The 21,985-nt window shown below is 32.8% G+C and overlaps 2 protein-coding genes and 1 pseudogene across 3 annotated transcripts; 2 read left to right on the forward strand and 1 right to left on the reverse strand.

Annotated features, from left to right (window-relative positions):
* The first annotated feature begins 2,853 nt into the window (after positions 1-2,853).
* LOC146917908 (uncharacterized) lies at positions 2,854-5,428 on the forward strand. Its single transcript, XM_085716667.1, has 2 exons — positions 2,854-4,652; positions 4,891-5,428. Exon 1 carries the CDS (start codon positions 3,019-3,021, stop codon positions 4,639-4,641), a length of 1,623 nt encoding a protein of 540 aa, XP_085572793.1. The 5' UTR covers positions 2,854-3,018; the 3' UTR covers positions 4,642-4,652; positions 4,891-5,428.
* Positions 5,429-5,758: 330 nt separating this feature from the next.
* LOC146917909 (triacylglycerol lipase SDP1-like) lies at positions 5,759-9,268 on the reverse strand (annotated as a pseudogene). The gene is made up of 3 exons (XR_015013544.1): positions 7,378-9,268; positions 7,120-7,263; positions 5,759-6,842 (listed from the first exon to the last, which is right to left on the reverse strand). The product of XR_015013544.1 is annotated as a triacylglycerol lipase SDP1-like (transcript).
* Positions 9,269-13,716: 4,448 nt separating this feature from the next.
* LOC146917910 (uncharacterized) lies at positions 13,717-17,221 on the forward strand. Its single transcript, XM_085719622.1, has one exon. It carries the CDS (start codon positions 14,884-14,886, stop codon positions 16,069-16,071), a length of 1,188 nt encoding a protein of 395 aa, XP_085575748.1. The 5' UTR covers positions 13,717-14,883; the 3' UTR covers positions 16,072-17,221.
* The last annotated feature ends 4,764 nt before the right edge of the window (positions 17,222-21,985 follow it).

The following is a 21,985-nucleotide window of genomic DNA, read 5'->3' on the forward strand; positions in this document are numbered from 1 at the left end:
TGGGTTTGAAGGTTTTGATTTATATCTTGGAGGAGAAACTTATGAGAGTGGGAGAGAAGGTTGCTATCGAATTTGTTGGAGGTGTTGGAAGACTTTTTTTTTTTTTTTTGGTGGATGGGGTTTGAACCCAGACTTCGCATACATTATGAATTGTCCTTACCAACTGAGCTAAGCTCACAGGAACAGAAGACTTTGTTTGTACTCAAGGAACATATTATTAGAGAAAAGTATGTTTTCCACTTGTTTATTTGTTTTTTTTTTTTTACGAGCTTTTGATTTTTCACTCAATGAAGAGTTGGAGTTGGGTGAGGTCCATTTTTATTTTTTTATGGTAAAATAGTCATGAAGTTAGAAACTCACGGATAATGTCCTCGTGAGTTTAGATGCATAATATATGCAAGATTCGGGATTCAAACTTCGGCCATCAAAAAAAAAAAAAAACTCACGGATATATTTTTGTCTGGTAAATCAGTCATGTGGTTAGAAACTCACCGATAAGGTGGAGAAAATGAAAAGTGTGGTTGTCCACATATCATAAGAAAAACTGAAAGTAAGACTACATGCTTATGAAATACTTAACGAAGAATGTATTTCAGAATTTTCAGAAAACACGTTGCAAAGATCCAACACTAATACTGCAAAATCTAGTTGCAAGAGAAACACCAGTTAAGTCTAGGCAATTACTTACGCGTAATTCTGATTGTAAGTTTGATAAAAATGAAAGAATGCATCCGGTAGATAACTGCACCCTTTTATATGTGGATTCGGATCCGATAGTGCAGCCGTGCAACACAATACGCTGACTGAGAGAGGGAGGGGAAGAGATTACGCAAAATACCAGTTTACAACAATGGTTGGGTGGTGACTTTATTGTTGCAATGGAGACCTCAAAATTTCATGTTTCATATTGTTGATGCATATAATATAAATCTTGGTTTTAATATCATTGTTGTTATGCTGCATAACGATTGCCCCAAATTGTTGATTATGTTAGGATCAATTCCCCCAATTTATTTTACTCTGTAGAATTAGGAGAGGACAAAAAAATAAAGGCGATGTGCAAACAAATCGTTGCATGAAAAATATGTTGAAAGTTCATTTTAAGTTTTGAACAAAACTAAATAAAAAAAAAAAGATGAATATCCTGAACAAATGGTGGTAGGTTGAAAGAAATAATGGAAAAGGAAAATGGTTTGATGGCGGTGGTAATCATGGTAGAAGTCTAAAGACGGTGGGGGAAAGGTTGCTACAGACCACAGTATTTATATATCCATATGTTAATGTGAATTGTTTTCTTATATTTGTTGCCACAAAATCAGTCAAGTGGCATGAATAATGCAGCAGAGGTAGTGCCGAGGTGTAAAAAAATTTGAAAATTGTTCATCCGGGACATAAGTACCGTATGTGTAATTGTGAAAATGTAAAAATGTGTATCCGGTAGATACAACCTTCCTATGTCAATATCTTGGCATTGCTATGAATTAGGGCGTACATAGTAAAACCCTATTTATTTTTAGGGTCTGATTGGATTGACTTATTTGAACTGACTATTACTTTTCTCAACCTATGTCATTCTCATTTGCCCTGTTATTTTTCCAAAATTGTCTCTCTGATTTTCGGATTTTAAAATCCAAATTGAGTTTTTCCTTTGTTATAGGATTAAAAAAATGAGTTGTTCACCAATTTGGATTTTATAATCCGAAAACTTAAAAAAATAGGGCACGTTCCTTGATTTTTTCGAATTATATAATTCAAACTGTACCAGCACAAATTCTAAACATGTCTGTAACATGAATAGTCATTGTATGGACAATATTAATCTCTCCAACTCTCATCCTTCTGTTTTGGGTCGTTAGTTGTTCTTAGTAAAAAATTTGGTTTTCGGGCTACTTGATTGGATTGCTCCGAAACTTTTCCAGAAAATCAAATAAAAATCAAGGATCAAGACTCCCCTAGAAGGGACATCTTACGGGACTCTGCCCCTTAAAATCCAAAATTCCATCGTTTAGACCCATTTTTTTATTTTTCATATTCTTAAAAAAATCCGAAATTTTTTTGCATTAGTTTTATTTGATTTTTAGAAATTTTTGGTGGTATTTTTATAATTTTATTTGACAGGTTTTTAACATTTTTTTTACTTTGTTTTTTGGTTGTTTTTAAAAGCAAAATTCAAAACTCCTAAAATGAAAGAGATTCTTTTTGGAAAGTTTACTGGGCGCTCTAGTATGAGATAGGGTGGGAAAAGTAATAATCATTGAGCTTATCTACTAGCATAAACAGATGCGACACTGTTTGGGAGAACTTACCAAAACATCTTATGACATGTCATAAGCTATTTCCAGCTTATTTTTATTGGCTCTCCATGATAGTTTATGAAAACAGTATTTAGATTACACAAAAATAGTTCGACTTCATTTCATCTTGTATTATAGAATTAAGCTTAATTGCATGCTTGGTCCCTTATGTTTATTTTAGGTTTGAAGCTGGTCACTTATGTTTTAAAAGTTTCAAGTTGGTTCTTTATGTTTTAAAAGTTTCCAGTTGGATCAATACGTTACTCGCATTAGAATAAGTTAGTCCATTCTGTCACTTGACCGTTTAAAGACTCGTGCAAGAGACTAACTTATTCCAACATAATTAACATTTTAAATCAACTTGAAACCTTTAAAACATAACAGAGCAACTTAACACTTTTAAAACATATCAGACAAACTTGAAACCTAAAATAAGCATAAAAAATCAAACATACAATTAAGCCTAGAATTATCTTGTTCATAAGAAATTACTGTATACAATAAGCTCTTATGATATAAGCTGCAAAACAAGTTAATTATCCAAACACGACCTTAGTTTGAGATCCTACTTTCTTTTCTGTTAGATTACCAGTTAACTGATTCCTTCCGCCAAGTACGCTGTTCTTAACTCAGTTAAAGCAAAACTGAGTTGTCGAACAAATCATTCATTGCTTTTGTTTGGAAAGTTTGGTATTGCATCTCAGCTCAATCATACTCTAATACAATGTTGTCTTTTTCAAGGCTAAGGTACACTCCCAATAATTTCCTTCTTCATACTATGTTACATTCTCATGCTCATTCACCAATACATCACAATTTTGATGTTGATGATGCTGTTTCATCATTCAATCACATGCTCAATATGAACCCTACCCCACCCATCTTCCAATTCGGTAAGATCTTAGGTTCCCTTGTTAAAATCAACCATTTTCACACTGTTATTTCCCTTTCCCGACAACTCGAACTCCGAGGAATTCAAACTGATATTGTTAATCTGAACATGTTAATCAACTGTTTTTGCCACTTGGGTCAACTCAATTTTGCTTTTTCTGTTTTGGCCAAGATTCTCAAAATGGGTTATCAGCCTGATACCATAACTTTTAATACACTTATGAAAGGTCTTTGTCTTAGGGGCGAGGTTAAGAAAGCATTAAACTTTCACGATCATGTTATTGCAAAGGGATTTAAATTGGATCATGTTAGTTATGGGACCCTGATAAACGGGTTATGTAAAATGGGAGAAACAAGAGCTGCGTTGCAGGTTCTTAGAAAGATTGAAGGGTTGTTCGTTATGCTTGATGTTGTAATGTACTCCACTATCATTGATAGTCTTTGTAAAGATAAGCTCATAAGTGATGCGTATGATTTATATTTTGAAATGATTGTCAAGAAAATTTCTCCTAATGTTGTAACCTATAATACCCTAGTATATGGCTTTTGCATTGTGGGTCAATTGAAAGAAGCAGTTTGTTTGTTCAATGAAATGTTGTCAAAAAACATAAACCCAAATGTGTATACCTTTACTATATTGGTTGATGGTTTATGTAAGGAAGGAGAGGTGAAAAAAGCTAGAAGTGTGTTGGCTGTTATGATAAAACATGGTGTGGAACCTGATGTTGTTACTTATAGTTCTTTAATGGATGGTTATTTCTTGGTTAAAGAAGTGAACAAGGCCGCACATATATTCAACACTATGCCTAAATTGGGAGTGACTCCTAATGTTCAGAGCTACAGTATCATGGTTGATGGATTATGTAAGAATAAAATGGTGGATGAAGCTGTGATTCTCTTTAAAGAAATGCATTCCAAAAGTATGACTCCTAACACTGTCACATACAGTTCACTTATTGATGGACTTTGCAAATCAGGAAGAATCTCTGATGTTTGGGATCTTATAGATGAGATGCATAATAGAGGTCAACCAGCTAATGTGATCACTTACAATTCTTTATTGGATGCTTTGTGCAAAATCCATCAGGTTGACAAGGCAATTGCGTTGTTAACAAAGATGAAAGACGAAGGAATTCAGCCAAATATGTGCACATACACTATACTTGTTGATGGACTATGCAAAAATGGAAGACTTGAGGATGCACAAGAGGTTTTTCATGATCTTCTGACCAAGGGTTATCCTTTAAATGTTTCGATGTATAATGTGATGGTTAATGGGCTTTGTAAAGAGGGCTTATTTGATGAGGCATTGTCCTTTCTGTCAAAAATGGAAGACAATGGTTGTAACCCAGATGCGGTAACTTACCAAACTCTTATTTGTGCTTTGTTCGAAAACAACAAGAATGATAAGGCGGTTAAACTTCTTCGTGACATGATTGTTAGAGGTCTACTTTAATCTAAAACTAGGTGAGATGCTTTCAAGTTACAATTTGTTATTTTGAATTTGACAACGACCATCTAATCTTTATTTTTTTTCTTAGTACTAAAAGAAAAATTAGTTCAATTGGCTCACATTACATTTTCTTTTTTTAAAAGTTATACTTCGCTTGTTTCATTACGATATTTGTAACAGCAATAGTGGTTGACTTTTCTTATTACTTAATTACTATGCTTTTATTCTCATTTGCGTTGAATCTGCATCCAGATTTGTTCCCCTTTTGGAGCTGCGAATGGGACCCCTTCCTTACCTATATCTAAGTTCATATAAGGTAAAATGCTAGAAGAGGCAGTAGCTCAAGATTTATGGGACAATGATGAAACTTTATGACAGCTGAAGCTTCAGTTGAGTACAGAACAGACTCACGAGGAACAATTTGCAGATAACGAAGGAACCCTCTACTGTTCAAAAGCTACGATAGAGCCATTAGATTGAGGGGTATGTTCTGATTCATTGTAATGAAACTGATTTTTCAGTTGACGTAGTTGCTTAGGGCCTAAGATATGGTGTAATAAATCTAGTGACTAATAATAATATATCAAGTTATTGATTATAAGCTTCTATATTTTCCTTTGTCCTCTTGTAAATCTTACAGAAGGGTGAATTAGCAACTCTGAAATCTAACTATTTGAGTCTCATGGATTGAGCCAACATGTTTGTATTATTTGAGGGCATCAGACTTTGGTTGTCTATTGTATTCATATTTCATTATATGCATTCGACATGATCGAAAAATCTTTCATTATATGCTTAATTCTTATTGTTACTGCATTGTTGCCTAAATCTGTTGCAGATGCTATAAGTAAGATCATAGAAATATTTCATTATATGCATTCGACATAATGGAAAAATCGTATTGTACTTGCAACATTTCAATGTGTTGCACAGATTAAAATACACACTGCATTGAATCTAAGATGCCTTAAAATTAAGAGAAATTTTATGTTAACAGCTTTTTTGTTGTCCAACACCGTATATAAATACCGCATAAATATTATTTCATTTTTTAATTGGTTTACTTCTCTGTCTCATAGTCACATCTATGATGCCTAAAAATAAAAATAAAAAATTAATATAGAGAACTCTGACAAGACTTTATTTCATGCTATTAACATTTTGGACAGCTAACACCAAATTATACACCAAATTATCAAAGTCACTGAGGTAAATTATTATTACAACTGAAACTATCACTGTCGACGATGCTCTTATCCTTACCCGAAATCTGTTCTGGATTTATCTATGGGATTAGAATCTGGTGTTTCAGTTAAGGTCCTAGCTGCTGAAGATTCGTTATCTCCATTTTCGGAAGCTGAGCTAGCAGCATCATCCATCTCCTTCTCTGGACATTCAATGTGGAGACACTCAGCAACTTCATTGTTATAATTATCATAGTCATGACTTCGACTTGAAGGTGTAAAGTCTTCTTTCTTGACAACATTAAACACAATTCCATTGAGCATTCTTTCAGGCTGCAAAAAATCACCTTCAGTTAGAATTATGCTAGACCCATTCATGACAACCCTGTTGCCATTTTCTCTTAGATCGGATTCTGAGTTCTCGGAGCATCTATCCGGTGTTGTTAATCTGGGACTGTGATACTGAAATTCACGAGGGCTAAAACTAGCTCCCATTCCTCTATTTAGTTCTGTATCAACGTCTAAGTTTTGGACAAAGTCGATGAACCTATCTGCCGAAGTAGTTCTCATCAAAGGACCGCCAGATCTGGTCCAAGTATTCAAGTCAGCACTTTCGGATTCACTGTCACTTACATCATGCATGTTTCGGTGGTACTTGGAATTTTTACCAGTGGATCCACCGGAACCACTAACCCCATGATTAAATGAAGCAGCAGTGTCTGCAAGAAAATCTTCAAGAGATCCTGTAGAATTCTCTCGCGCAATGACATTCCACGATGGAATTCTTTTTATAGCACTGAATTTGGCACTACTTGGAAAACCATGAGAAGCAGAAGCAGCTCTCTCAGCATTTCTTTTGAGTCTTCTCATATGATTGAGAATTGCAACACACTCGTCGAGAGCAAGCTCAATTCCACAATTAGCTTTAATGGCTGAAAGTTTTTCCCAAGTGCATCTTCTCCCTTGGTTAGCTGCCTTTTGAAGCTCCGCATGAGAAGGGTTTTGGATAATTTTTGAGTACTGATACACGACGCAGGAAACACACATAAGTTAACCATTATTTCGGTAAATCGTCCTTAATAAATGATACATAAACTCCTTAATTTATCCAAAATAAGAAGCCAAAACAAAACTTTTTATCAAACAAGACATAAAAAGTTCATAATTTTTACAAGAATATATTAAAATTTAAAATGACCTCTAAAACTTTCTTCATAAATTTAATATAGAGTTGAAGTTATTTCTTTTATCTTCAAATAAATATCCTGTTTGTTTAATTGTTTTTAAGCCTCTATACCTGAGCAAGAGTAGCAGGCATAACAACTGTTACATCACCCTCCCAATCTTGAGCAAACAACTTTGCAAGTCCACCTAATGGAAAACCGAGTTCCAGTATTTGATTGCATCGATGTTTCACCTCCATCTCTACCAGATGAGCAAGCTACAGAATCAAAATCACAAGTGTTGTTACAGTTGCATATTTAGAATATTATAGCAATAGCATCCATATGTATGTATTATCGTTCTTTCATAGAGATTAAGTCCATGAACATACCTTGGCAGCAAAATTACCTCCATAAGCTCGTACAAACTCTTTTAGTCTCAACAATGGTGCAATATGAGGATTGGCCTGACTGACAATGAAATGATTGACATTGAACAACTCTTTCAATTGCATCATAGGAAGATCAATTTCCAAGCTACCATCCCTCCAACGGCGCACCTGTGAGGAACCCTCTTCAGGTCCCAAATTAAACGGAGGATGGTAAGGAACAATATTTCCACTTCTATCCTTTGCCATCAATTCTTGAGCCTCAAAAAGACCAGGAAAGGCGCAAGAAGCTGTGACTGCACTCCATATAACAACATGGGGTGAAGTCAAGTAGTTAAGGCATCTAGGTGGTTCATGTTTTCTCGGGGAGCAAACTGTAATCCCAAGAACTCGACCTGTCATATCGTAAGCTTCTTGAAATGTAAGGTTGCTTGTTAGATGCCTCAACATAATCTGCAACTGTCTGATCTCATGAACTGCACCGAATGTTGTGACCCTCTTCACGATCGTAAAAATCCCACCCATTTGATCAAAAAACTGTAAGGAGTGCAATGAATCCTCAAAAAAGCTTTGAAGCTCAGGCCAAGACCTAGTTGCAACAATAGAGCACATAATGGATCCTACACTTGAACCAGAAATTATCCTAGGCATAAGCTTATGTTCTACAAGCGTTTTAACTACACCCACGTGAAAAGCTCCAAGAGAAGCACCCCCACTTAAGAGCAAAGCAGTCCTCCCAAATGCATGTCTAGTTTCATGCATGAAAGCGAGCTTTTCTTCCAACGCAAGCTCCTCCGAATCAGAATGACAAACCATTCTCAACTGAGTGGAAACCTCATCAATATACTCCTTAATCTGTCTAGGCACATGAAGCCTACCTTTGTGAAGTTCAGGGTTACACATATTACCTAGATTTCTAATAAGATCAGCTCTCATACAAAATATAATATCTCTAAGACACCCCTCTTGTCTGCGATGTCGTAATTCTTCAAGCTTGTTCCTTACCAATTCTACATCATAAAAATCTGATTCATTCATCTTTGGTGTCTCCTTATCAAGCATTCTAGATGCATGAGCCCACTCCTCATATGTCAAAGCTCCTCTCATCATATTTCTCCAAAATTTCCTCCTATATGCTAATTCAGCCCTTACCTTAACATTACTGTAACGTCTTAACATGAAAGCAACAATTGCCATAATGGCTAATATCCCCCGAGGGTTTCTTGGATGCAACGATGATATAACCGGTCCCCAAAATTTTCTAATCCTATAAAACACATCCAATAACTCTATATATAATTGATACCTTAAATGTGAAATAGATTTGCAGAAAAGAACCCTGAAAGCAATTGTTCGGCCAAAAATTCCCGAAGGGCCAATCGGAAAAAGATCAACAGTAACTTCATTACTTATACCGTCCATCCCTAACTAGGGCTTGTTTAAATTTATGTATGTTTTTTTTTTTATATGGAAATTGGTTTATAAAGGAATTGAATTACACTTGGATCTAGTATACAATGATGAAATTTCTGAAGGGGTCCTCCTAAAAAGTTAGTGGATAAAATCAATAAAAAAAAAAGGACGTTATCATGCATGCATGCATGAATCAAAATTATTATGATAAGAAATAACCTGAATTCGTTATCATGCATGAATCACAATTATTATATATTTGATGGTTAAATTCAAGAAATGAGGGGAAAAAACATGAATCAATTAACATGCACAAATTTGGATATGATAAAAGGGATAATATAAGAATAATAAGCAAAGGAAGAAAAAGTTCCCGCTAAGCCATGAAATGAAGGAAGGAGAGGCTTAGCGAGAACAAAAGTCTGAATGAATGAAGAAATGAAAAGAGAATAAGGAAGGTATGGGGAACATTGGGATTGTGGAGGTTGGAATAGTTGTGGTGATGCTTTTGTACAAAATTTTTGTTTCTATTTACATTTAATATTAATTATAGTTTTGTCAATAATAACCAATTATAAAAATGGAATAGTTGTGGGTATTTATTGCAAAGACAAATAACTAAAACTAAACTATAAACAATTGGTAGTTTACATATAAGCCAATTATAAAAATGTAAAACCTCTCAGTTTTCATTCTAAGCAAAAAAAAATCGGAGTTGGGTAGCTCAACTAGTTTTAGTTAAGGGTCAAAGAGTTAGAGGTCCAAAGTTCACGTCCGAGAAAAAACAACTAACATAACAATTAACATATTAACACATTTATCATTAAAAAAAAAAAACAAAATTTCCCTACATGACATACTCTCATAGGTCCATATAACATTTATCATTCAAAAACAGAGAAAACAAAACTTTCCTACATGATTTTGTCAAAAATATAAATAAACTTTCCTACAAGAATACTCTCATGGGTTGTCCTCTAATTTTCATAAATTATAAAATAAAATAATAATTATACAATAGCTTTTTTTTTGTGATGATACAATAGCTATTATAATTTTTTTTTTTTAGGAAACAATAGCTATTATAATTGATGGCAAGCCTTTTTTTTACAAAAACAAAATAATATTCATTCAAGTTGATATAACACATCGGATATAATAACATGATCAAGATCGCTAAAATCGTAACGGGTGAATTTGCGAACAAATTCACAACACCCAAGGAAATAGCATACAACGGAAAAATGACTACAAATAATATGATAAAATCTAAATCATCAGAATATCCATGTTTCCGGATCTCTGCAACGTTAACACCCAAATCATTAACTTAATCTATGATTGACTGAAATTGATCTTCTTTCAATAGGAATCAAACGAACACTGCAACAAGACGCAAAATCAAGCAACGCCGCGCAAGACGACTAACAACACAACGCCACACTTGGATGGCAAAATCATGAAAAAACACAAAAGAAAAACTTAATATATGTGTAAATCACTTGTTTAGAATGAAAGAAAGAGAAAGAGAAAGAGATGGAGAAGTTAAAGAAAAGATGGAGTTTCTTTCAGGTAAAAAACTAGGACTAGTGAGGAGCATCTCTCTACGCCGCCGTCATAAGTTTTTGTTTTCATTTGATTTTAAAATTTCTCTTTCCCTAATTCGTTATACCGATCACCACTATTTTCCTTATGAAACACCTCTCTATTTAAGGTGAAGAAGATGAGCTCAAAATCAAGATAGATGAAAACCAAGTATGTCGGATAAGTATGTTGACGGACGTTTCCTCATGGATCTTCATGTCCGATTCCATATGATGAAAGAAAATATGTCGGAATTCATGAAACTGGTCTGTCAAATGTCCATTAAGGAGGTTAATACCAATCACTATGTCTTCTGGTTCTTTCATCCCTGAGGCATGAAACGTGATCTTAAGAAAGGATGGTGGTCTTTTGACGGTCCCATCTTGGTCTTAGGGCTTCTGCAACAAGGGAACATGCCTAAATATATTCCTCTTAATCACGTACTGATAACCGACTATTTTGTAGGTTATCATGTTGCACTTATCCTCCATAGTCAATGAGAAATTGAGTGAATGCATCTATAGCATATGTAATAAGTGACTATTTAGGAGTTTATGGCTTTAAGTAATTTTTAATGTCAATTAATCATTTTGATGCCTATTTTTAAGTTAACTCATGAGTAGCCTTTATATATTTAAAAGAAAATTTTCAAGTTATGTTTATAACATTATAAGAATCTCTCCAAAAAAAATATTAAAATTATTAACAAAACATGAATTAAATATGAATTTTTTATGTTTTTACCTCTAAAATTCATATTTAATGCATGATTTGTAAAATATTCTAATTTGTTTTCGAACAGATTCTTATAATGTTATAAGCATTCCTGTAAATTTTCGTTCAAAAATATGATTGCTACACATAACTTGGCTTAAAAGTATGGACCAAAAGTGCTGATGAAATTTTATTTTGGGATTAAAAATAAAAGAAAATTTATAGACAAAAACAAAAAATTTGTATATTTATAGGGACAAAAAACATATTTAACCCTTGAAAAATATATAATATTTCTTCAAATCTTATTATTGTGAAGCGTGTGAGTTAAGGGTTAAGGAGATGAAGGTTCTAAGTTCAAACTGAACGAAAGCGAAAAATCTAATCTAACAAATAACTACTTTTTTGACAAAGTCTAACAAATAATTTACTAATATTGGTAATTTAAAAAAAAAAAATTATAAGAATCCAATGACTATAAATGTGAATGCATCAAATTTTTTAGGGCGGGAATCTAATTATATAGGAAACAACTCATTCTTTGAGTCCTTCATTTTATTTATTGTTGAGCCTTGAAATCTACCCTATAAACAACAACTTTTTGCTAAGTTGACTCAAACATCTAATTGTTATGAAATTTTGATCAATTATATAGATAAATAATAGATAGATACAAATACTTTCATATATATTTTTGCCTACCCCGAATATTTGATTTGGCCAATGTGTCGTGAGCATTGCCTACTTGAGTTCGACTTCAAGATGCAATGTCCTACAAGTTGTGAGTTTTGGTAGGCTGCATGTGGACCTTGCACATACTTGTTTCGAGTGTCCTTTTACTGTAAATATTTGGCATAAGGCTAGTCTTTGGAATGCGGTTTTTATGAACCGACAATATTGAAGGAAGTAAGGCCCTTAAAACCCGTGCCACTGTGGTTTTTAGGAACTGACAATTTGTTAATGTTATACATTAATAAATGGCTAATTCAAAATATGTATCAAATGTGTGAAAATAGGAGATAATGTGAATAAGTGATAAAAAAAATAGCCAATAAGCAAGTTGTATTTACATGATGATGTGTGCACGTGTATTAAAACAATAATTACATTTTTTTTGAAGGAAAAACAATAATTACATTTGACAATTAGGCGAGACATGTGCAACATTTGTTTTGTGCAAGACAAATGTTTATTATAAAGATAAAGATTAAGATTACATGGTCAATATCAACATTGGATTCACAAAATCATAAACTTCAATCTTTGTCTTTTTTTCTCTTTTTATTCATATATGTTACATAAATTGCTCTAAAGCGATCACCATTAAAAGACAAAGTTATTGTCCAAATAAGAATTTTTATTAGGCATGGTAATAATAGATCTTTTAGTATCACATTAAGAAATTGAAAACCAAGAAGCATGAGGGAGATATTTCTGAAAAAACTCATATCTTTTCACTTTTTTATGTATCAGTTTGTGTTCTAAGCTGATTTAACTTACAAAAGTTTACATCTACACAAAGCAGAATCTGTTCCAATTATTATTGAGCATAGAAGTAACAAGATGAAACATAATAAACTATAAACAAATATAATGATCATGTCAGGCTGAGATTTCCACAGCCATCTCTTATGTACATGGAACTATCAAAATGACTACTCTAATATACACAAGCAATTGCGAAGAAATTGCTGCTGATTTTATCAACTGAACAATATACATCTTCCAACTGGTCAAATGAGTTTTCAACTTTTTTTTTTTTTTTTTATCATCATTGGAACCCTTGACTTCCATAAAGATAGGTTGATTTGTTGAAGATAACAGCCTGGCCCATATTCTATCAGTTATCACAACATTATTTTGTGATTCTCTGCATAGCATTGCAACAAAAAATGAGAGTTAGCAGAAAGAGTACCATTGTTGCAGCCAAAACCAAAATGTGTGAAATGCTGATATAGCTGATAATGTTGAAAAAAAAAATCAAAAATTGAACTGAACCGTGTAGATCGAGCTGCACCGAAAGATACAGTCCTAATATTAGACTCAGTTTGGTTTTTGGTTTTTTAAACTGTTCCAAAGCCAATTAGTAATAACATTTTGGTGCAGTTCAGTTCGAAAAGGTGCAATTCAGTTATTTGTAATGTTAGTTTTATTCGGAAACATTGTGTCAGACTGTCCGTTCACCAAACCTTTTTACTAATCGATTCAGTTCAATTTTATCGAACTGTTGTAACTTGTAACAGATCAGTCAGGTTAAGTTCAGTTTTCTTTCCTGAACTGACCGAACCATGATTAGTCGTGTAATGTTATCTATTAGAAACATCAAATATCATAACCAATTAACTCTCGTAGAACGTATATAACTTTGTCTTACTTTGATCTAGCCGGTATAACCTGACATTGCTCTGATGAACAGCACTTTGAACAATAAATGTGCAGTACAAATTGTCTACTTGGGGGACAGCTCAGATCATGTAGGTTGGATCTGTAAACGAAAAGAAAATATTTGGAACTTATTGATTCTCCTTTATTGTTGATGCACACATGCAATTTTTTACTAACTTTAATTCTTACTAACCTATAAAAAACTGTCCACATATCTACCTGCAAGAGTAGCATACATTGCAATAAATCCATCACATTGAACCAATGCAGTCAATTGTGAATCGCGGAAAATACTGGTTGGTTCAAATTCAACTACGCAACAATGCCATAGCACTGCTATATCTGCTACTTGACAATATTTTGTACAAAATAGCATGTCGCGGAACAATAGAGATTTGTTCAAATTCAATTACAGTGCCATTATTATTCCTATGGATTATCTAACAGATCACACTAAATTTGCAAATATAGATAAAAAATATTACATCAGAAAGTAAGCATTAAAATTGAGAGAGTGAATATAAATAAAAAGGATGACAGACCCTGCACATTAAAAAGCAATGGTATTGTGATGCATAATTCACATTTACCAAACTCTTTGGCTAATTTACTGAAATAGTGATTTGAGCTAAGCCATTAAGCTTCACAAAATCAGTTTCTTAAATTGGAGTTTAAGCAGAAAACTAAATATAATGGCATGGATATTGCTGACAGTGTTTACAAATGGCATTCACAATCGTTGCAACCAAACTCATTATGACGAAGTTATCATCATTGTTAAGGTACGCAACTCCCAATTCGTTTCTTCTTCATCGTCGATTACACATTCAGCCTCTGCCCTCATTCATTGATAATGTTAATGATGTCGTTTCCTCATTCAATCGCATTCTCAACATGAACCCTACCCCACCCATCTTCGAATTCGGTAAGATTTTATCTTCCCTTGTTAAAATGAATCATTTCCACACAGCTATTTCATTCTCTCATCAAATGGAACTCAAAGGAATTCAACCTGACATTGTTACTTTAACCATTTTGATTAATTCTTTCTGCCATTTGAATCAACTCAATTTTGCTTTTTCTATATTGGGCAAGATTCTTAAACTAGGTTTTCACCCTAATACTGTAACAATGACTACACTTATCAACGGTCTTTGTCTTAATGGTCAAATTAGGAAAGCACTACTTTTTCATGATGATGTTATAACAAAAGGATTTCATCTTAATGAGGTTAGTTATGGGACATTGATCAACGGAATATGTAAATCCGGAGAAACAAAAGTTGCCATGCAGTTGCTTAGAAAGATTGAAGGGTTATTATTGGTTAGACCTGATGTGGTAATGTACGATACAATCATTGATAGTTTTTGTAAGGATAAACTTGTAAGTGATGCCTATGATTTATATTCTTAAATGATTCTCAAGAGAGTTTTTCCTGATGTTGTCACTTACAATAGTTTCATATATGGCTTTTGCATTGTGGGACGGTTGAAAGAAGCAGTTGATTTGTTAAATGAAATGTCGTTGAAAAACACTAGTCCGAATGTTCTTACTTTTACTACATTGGTTGATGGTTTATGTAAGGAAGGAGAGGTCAAAAAAGCTACAAGTGTGTTACCTGTTATGATAAAACAAGGTGTTGAACCTAATGTTGTTACTTATACTTCTTTGATGGATGGGTATTTCTTGGTAAAAGAAGTCAACAAGGCCAAACATGTATTCAACACTATTTCTCTAAGGGGAGTGTCTCCTAATGTTCATAGCTACAGTGTTATGATTAACAGATTATGTAAGAATAAAATGGTGGATGAAGCCGTAAATCTCTTCATAGAAATGCATTTAAAAAATATGGTTCCTGACACTGTAACATACAATTCCCTAATTGATGGACTTTGCAAATCAGGGAGAATATCTGATGTTTGGGATCTTATAGATGAGATGCATGATAGAGGTCAATCTGCTAATGTGATCACTTACACTTCTTTATTGGACGTTTTGTGCAAAAACCATCAGGTTGATAGGGCAATTGCATTATTGAAAAAGATAAAAAAAAAAAACAAAGGAATTCAGCCAGATATGTATACATACAATTCCCTATTTGATGGATTTTGGAAATCAAGGAGAATATATGATGTTTGGGATTATATAGATGAGATGCATGATAGAGGTCAACCAGCTAACATAATCACTTACAATTCCTTATTAGATGGATTGTCCAAAAACCATCAGGTTAACAGGGCAATAGCATTATTGAAAAAGATGAAAGACGAAGGAATTCAGCCAAATATGTATACATACACTATACTTGTTGATGGACTATGCAAAAATGGAAGACTTAAGGATGCACAAAGGGTCTATCAGGATCTTCTATTTAAGGGCCACCTTCTAAATATTAGAATGTATAATGTGATGATTAATGGGCTTTGTAAAGAAGGGTTTTTTGATGAAGCATTGTCCTTACTCTCAAAAATGGAAGACAGCGGTTGCACTCCTGATGCAGTAACTTACGAAACTCTTATTCGTGCTTTGTTTGAAAGCGGCAAAAATGATAAGGCGGTGAAATTTCTTCTTCATGAAATGATTGCTAGAGGTTTACTCTAAGAGGTGAGATTCTTTCTAGTTACAATTTGTTATTATGAATTTTAAGGTTCATATTGATGTTTAAGAATAGTTGATGATCTGTTTTTATTTATTTTTTCTTCTCTTAGCATTCTATTAGTCTTTTAATGTTCAGTAACTGAGTGTTACTGTTATAGTAAAAGATAAATCATAACTAAAATAATATTGAATAATTGTAAATCTCATTTGATGTTAAGCTAATACCTCACCAATGGTTTCCTCAAAAGGAAAAATATATACCTCACCACTAATACAAGCAGATATGAACATTAATTCTTTCTCAATCTACTGACTCACTAATGCTTTTATTTGTCATAAAATTTAGATACTTAACACTTTTGATATCAACTTCTAGTGGGGGAGTTACTAGTTGCTTGAGATTCTTCATTCTTGTTCTTACCAATTCCCAAGTTTGCTAAATTTCTAGTTTTATAAGTACTTAGAGACAAAACCTTAGAGACAAATAAGTCTCCAAGTCTGCTAAATTTCTAAGGTTTCTATAGAAGAGAAATAGAAATTATTTGTCTCTAAGGTTGCTAAACAAAAATCATTGAATATATCAAACAAATTATCTGCTAAGTCTCCACTACAGACACACCAACACTCATTACTAAATATAAATAAGTCGTGGGTGCCTACTTGCTATATTAATTCCTCTTACTTTTCCTGCAGCTTCATTTCTACTTCCTCCAGTTTTTTCATTACACGGAAAACTCCTTTCAGCTGTTCTATCTCTAATTCCAAAGCATGTCTTGCATCAAGTCTTTTCACCAGGTCATGCATTTTCTTGTGAAATTTTTCCTTTTCTTTCTGCAACATCCAACCAAAAGAGTCATCAAAACATAAGTGGATACATGTAACTGAATTAAAAAATGTTGATAAAAGGAAAATCAAATGTGTGCCTTATGGTCTTCAGCCAAACGCATCATTTTTTCATTAGCCTTTTGTTGCTCTGATATTGCATCACTTATCTCGTCTGGTAAACTGCTGATGTTATCCACCCCAGCTTCCGCCATTTCTTCTTTCCACAATTGGTATGAGTGCGCAACAACAGTTCCTCTATTTATAAACAAAATGAGTGAATTGAGTGACTTTTAATCTGCCTACTTATTATTGTTCTACCCGAAATGCCCTCCATTTACTTTTATTTTCATTTTCAACAAACTTAAATTAATGCTTTTTTTGATAAGTGAAGAATACTAAAGATCACACTTGATTTCGTTGGCCGATGACTTGATTATTTAGCAAGCCTTAGATTTGCATACCAACGAAATCAAGTGTGATCTTTAGTATTCATCACTTATCAAAAAAAGCATTAATTTAAGTTTGTTGAAAATGAAATTAAAAGTAAATGGAGGGCATTTCAGGTAGAACAATAATAAGTAAGCAGATTAAAAGTCACTCAATTCACTCATTTTGTTTATAAGTAGAGGAACTGCTGCTGCGTACTCATACCAATTGTGCAAAGAAGAAATGGCGGAAGCTGGGGTGGATAACATCAACAGTTTACCAGACGAGATAAGTGATGCAATATCAGAGCAACAAAAGGCTGGTGAAAAAATGATGCGTTTGGCTGAAGACCATAAGGTACACATTTGATTTTCCTTTTATCAACATTTTTTAATTCAGTTACATGTATCCACTTATGTTTTGATGACTCTTTTGGTTGGATGTTGCAGAAAGAAAAGGAAAAATTTCACAAGAAAATGCATGACCTGGTGAAAAGACTTGATGCAAGACATGCTTTGGAATTGGAGATAGAACAGTTGAAAGGAGTTTTCCGTGTAATGAAAAAACTGGAGGAAGTAGAAATGAAGCTGCATGAAAAGTAAGAGGAATTAATATAGCAAGTAGGCACCCACGACTTATTTATATTTAGTAATGGGTGTTGGTGTGTCTGTAGTGGAGACTTGGCAGATAAATTTTTTGATATATTCAATGATTTTTGTTTAGCAACCTTAGAGACAAATAATTTCTATTTCTCTTCTATAGAAACTTTAGAGACAAAACCATTTGCTGTTTTCATGAATCCAAGCTTATCTGCTGGCCATAATTCATCTCCTGACTTTAACCCTGCTTTTGCTGCATTCCCCCAACCTTCAACAGCCTAAACAAGATAGATAATTGCAATATCAGGAACCAAGACCATTGATTCTAACTATAAAAGTGGATAATAAATTTATCATGTATGAGGAAAATTAATCTACCACTCACAGCAGGTTTCTCAAGGATATAGATAATGCCAAATGAGCCACCTAAGTATGGTACCTGCCATAGTGAATTAAACTCAATAACTTTTATCATGGAAATGCAAGTTATGAAATTTTCAACAAGCCATATAAGCATGTAAATTTGTATAAGGACATTGTAATAGTACATGATGCGTAGTTAAAAAAATAAAAATCTCATTTGTTATAAAATAAACAGTGAAAGTAAAACTTGATCTAGAAATTTATCAATTTTACTTACCCAAGGTGCCATGCTAATCCAGAAAGCCAAGCCTACACCATTCTTTGTCCATTGAGTTTACTAAAAAAGAAGTGATATCTAATCATCATCATCTTTATGCCATATCTAGTTATCTAACAAGTAAAAGGAAGAAAGAATGTCTAACTATCATCATCTCTGTGTAATATCTAATCATCTAACAAGTAAAAAGAAAACAAAAAGTTACAATGAGAAAACTATTCTAGGGTTCTGTTGAAGATAAAATACAAGGAAAGAAAGAAACCATACAATAGAGTGTTTGTTGTTGGTGTAGAAAATGAGGATGCAGGTCTTCCTTACAGCTATGTCGTCTTCAACTGTGACAAGTATAAAAATAAATGAAGAAAAATTAGTACAGCTTGAAGTATAAATTTATGGTGATTAATGAGTTCAGAGAGCCAATTAAATAATAAAATTAGTAACATTGATTTCAGCAAACGCAAAGACACATACACAACAATTAGTCAAATGATGATGATCCTAACAATATGAGCATTAAAGAAGCACAAACATACATATATTGGTCCACTTAACAAACACTTTGGATTCTCAATGCCAAACCAATCAAAAGCTACTCCAATGAAGATCTACTTTGAGGAAATATTTTTGGTTTAAACTAATCAAAAGCTATACTAAGGTCAGAGATTTTTCTGCACTTTTTATTCTGCATTCATCAGTTTCAGTTTCTGACATATAATTTCTAACTGCTCTCTATTTGATTGTTGTGAATAGTAAAAATAGCCCTATGTTTACTATTCCAAAATTTATAATTTTGTTTCCATCTAATGATCAATGAAAGCTTTCAGCACCCACAGTTTATTTTTCAGCAACATGCATAAAAACCATACTACTGTGCACAAATTTTCAGTACCACAATCGATACACGTGAACGGATTCAATCAAATTAAAATATTCAACAACATTTTTATGGTAACCAAACTAATCAAAATGCAGCAACATGGGATACTTAATAAACACGACAAAGTGAACAAACTTGGATCGCAAGAGATACGGAAAGTGAACGCAAATGCTCAGTGAAGTACCGGTAGATAAATCATCCACAAATAAACCAACAAAAAAAATTTGAAATTAGTTCAAAATTCACATTCTTACACTCATTCAGCAAAACTTAAACATCACAATTCATATTATCATTTCATATCATTTTCTACTAATTCTAATGTCAACAAAAAGATCAAATCAGATTAATAAACATGAACAAATCCAATCAGATTAACCTACAAATCATCTTATTCTCATTTTCATTTCAGATTAACCAACAAAACTTAAACATCACATTTCTTATTCTCATTTCATATCAGTTTCTATTAATTCACATATCAACAAAAAACAAAGTGATTCTCATTTCAAATAACTCATTCAGATTAAGCTACAAATTAGCTTATTCTCATTTTTATTTCAGATTAACAAACCAAACTTAAAACATCATAATTCTTATTCTCATTTTTTATTCAGTATCTAATCAGCTGAACTTAAACATCACATTACCTCATCGAATCAGCGATTGTGACGAAGAGCGATTGTGATGAAGATGTAAGAGTGATTGTGATGAAGCAGATCTGATGAGCGGTGAAATCAGAAGTGTGTGAGATTCCATGAGCACAAACAAACCAACAAAACAAACAAAAACAACATGAAATCACTTCAGAATTATTACAAGTCTCATTCAATTTCATATCATTTTCTACTAATCAACAAAAAAACAAGTAGAATCAACTTAAAATCAAATCAGAATCATCTTAACCTAAAAAATGTCAATTGCATCAAATCAGTATCAACTTAACCTAGAAATATCAAATTAGAGCAAAATAAATACGCAAAGGAAGAACTACATAATCAAATTGATTAATATCAAATTGATTCTAAGAGAGAAGCGATTATGAGATTAAGTGATTTTCAGATGAAGTGATTTGGTGTGAGTGGGTAATAAGCGTGTTGTTGTTGTCCTGTGAGAGAGAAATGAAAAACTGGATTCTATTTCTCTGAAAAGTCAAAATATAATAATTAAAAGTAAAAATAAAATAATTAAATAATATTAATATTTTTTTTAGGGGTAACAGTTTTAATAATATTATAACTGTTGTTGTATTATTATTGAATATAACTAATACAACCCATTAATATTGTGTTGTTGTAGTCCTATTAGAAAACGGTTTTATGGTAACCATTTTAAAGTGGCGTTGCATTACATCATATTTGTTGTAGTGAGTTATATAACTTCAATGCATATACAATTAATCTGAAACGTTAGAAAGCTGATATATGTATGACCAAGAATAGTACAAGAATACCCCCATAGTTGAGATTAAACAAGCTTCATTTTTCCGAGGTATGAATGTAGTAATACTGAGCATTCCATTCTATCCATTTCTCAAACTCATGTTTGTTTTATGATTTCAGGCAATGCTACTATTCTATATTGGTTTTCAAATAATTTATTTCCTAAGCAAAATACTTGGTACAATTTTACTTCTTGTTCTGATTTTGGAACTTCTTCTGTTATGGTAATTTGATTTCTTTAATACTTAATCTCCTAGCATTTGTTGCTAGCTTTGATATTTACAACTATGGTTTCTGTCATCAGGGCATTTGGTTTTATTCCAAGTTCAATGTGAATGTTGGTTGCATTGCAGTTTGAAGATGTAACATGTTTAACATTCCCATTTCTAGAAATTAAACCCTTCTATAGAAATTGAATTTTTTAAATCTCTCTTCTTTTACTTAAAATTATATGAAGTTTTAGTGCTACCTTTTCTCTTTTCAATTGTATCCATTGCCGTTTTTTATTTTATTTTATCATTTATTACCAATAAAATAATTTAATTTTTTTAAATAATCATATAAAATTTATAACTTGACGCTCGCTAGTAGAATTTATAATGGGAATAACCGGTCTCCTACAATGCGATAAACAAAAAATCAATCCAAGTTCAGAGAGGTTACCTCAAATTATCCCACACAAACATCAAATTATCTATCAAGTTGAGTCTGGTTGAATATGCTAGTGTCATACCACGTGATGAATCAAAATCTGGATTCTGATCGGTAGAGATGCTCACATTTACTTGTGTGCGAGAGTTGCTCCGAAATACTTACATGAAATTGAAACTCAATTTTTTTACACAAAAAGAAAATTTAAAACTTTATCATAAAATAATAATAACAATTAAAACTCACTGTTAATTTTCAATTTTTTTATATAGACGAAATTACAATAATCATTCGAAACTTGCACTCACAAATGAAAGAGTCGGTTGAAAACTATAATATATGAATTTTTCCATGGAGTAATCCACTAAATTAGTCTTTAACTTTGTACAACACTTTCAAATACATCCTTGACTTTATCAACATTTAAAAAAGATCCTAACTCTATTAAACTCTTGTA

The sequence above is a fragment of the Medicago sativa genome, chromosome 6, assembly GCF_051527215.1.
Source record: "Medicago sativa cultivar Bolivia chromosome 6, Bolivia_mono, whole genome shotgun sequence".
NCBI lineage: Eukaryota > Viridiplantae > Streptophyta > Magnoliopsida > Fabales > Fabaceae > Medicago > Medicago sativa.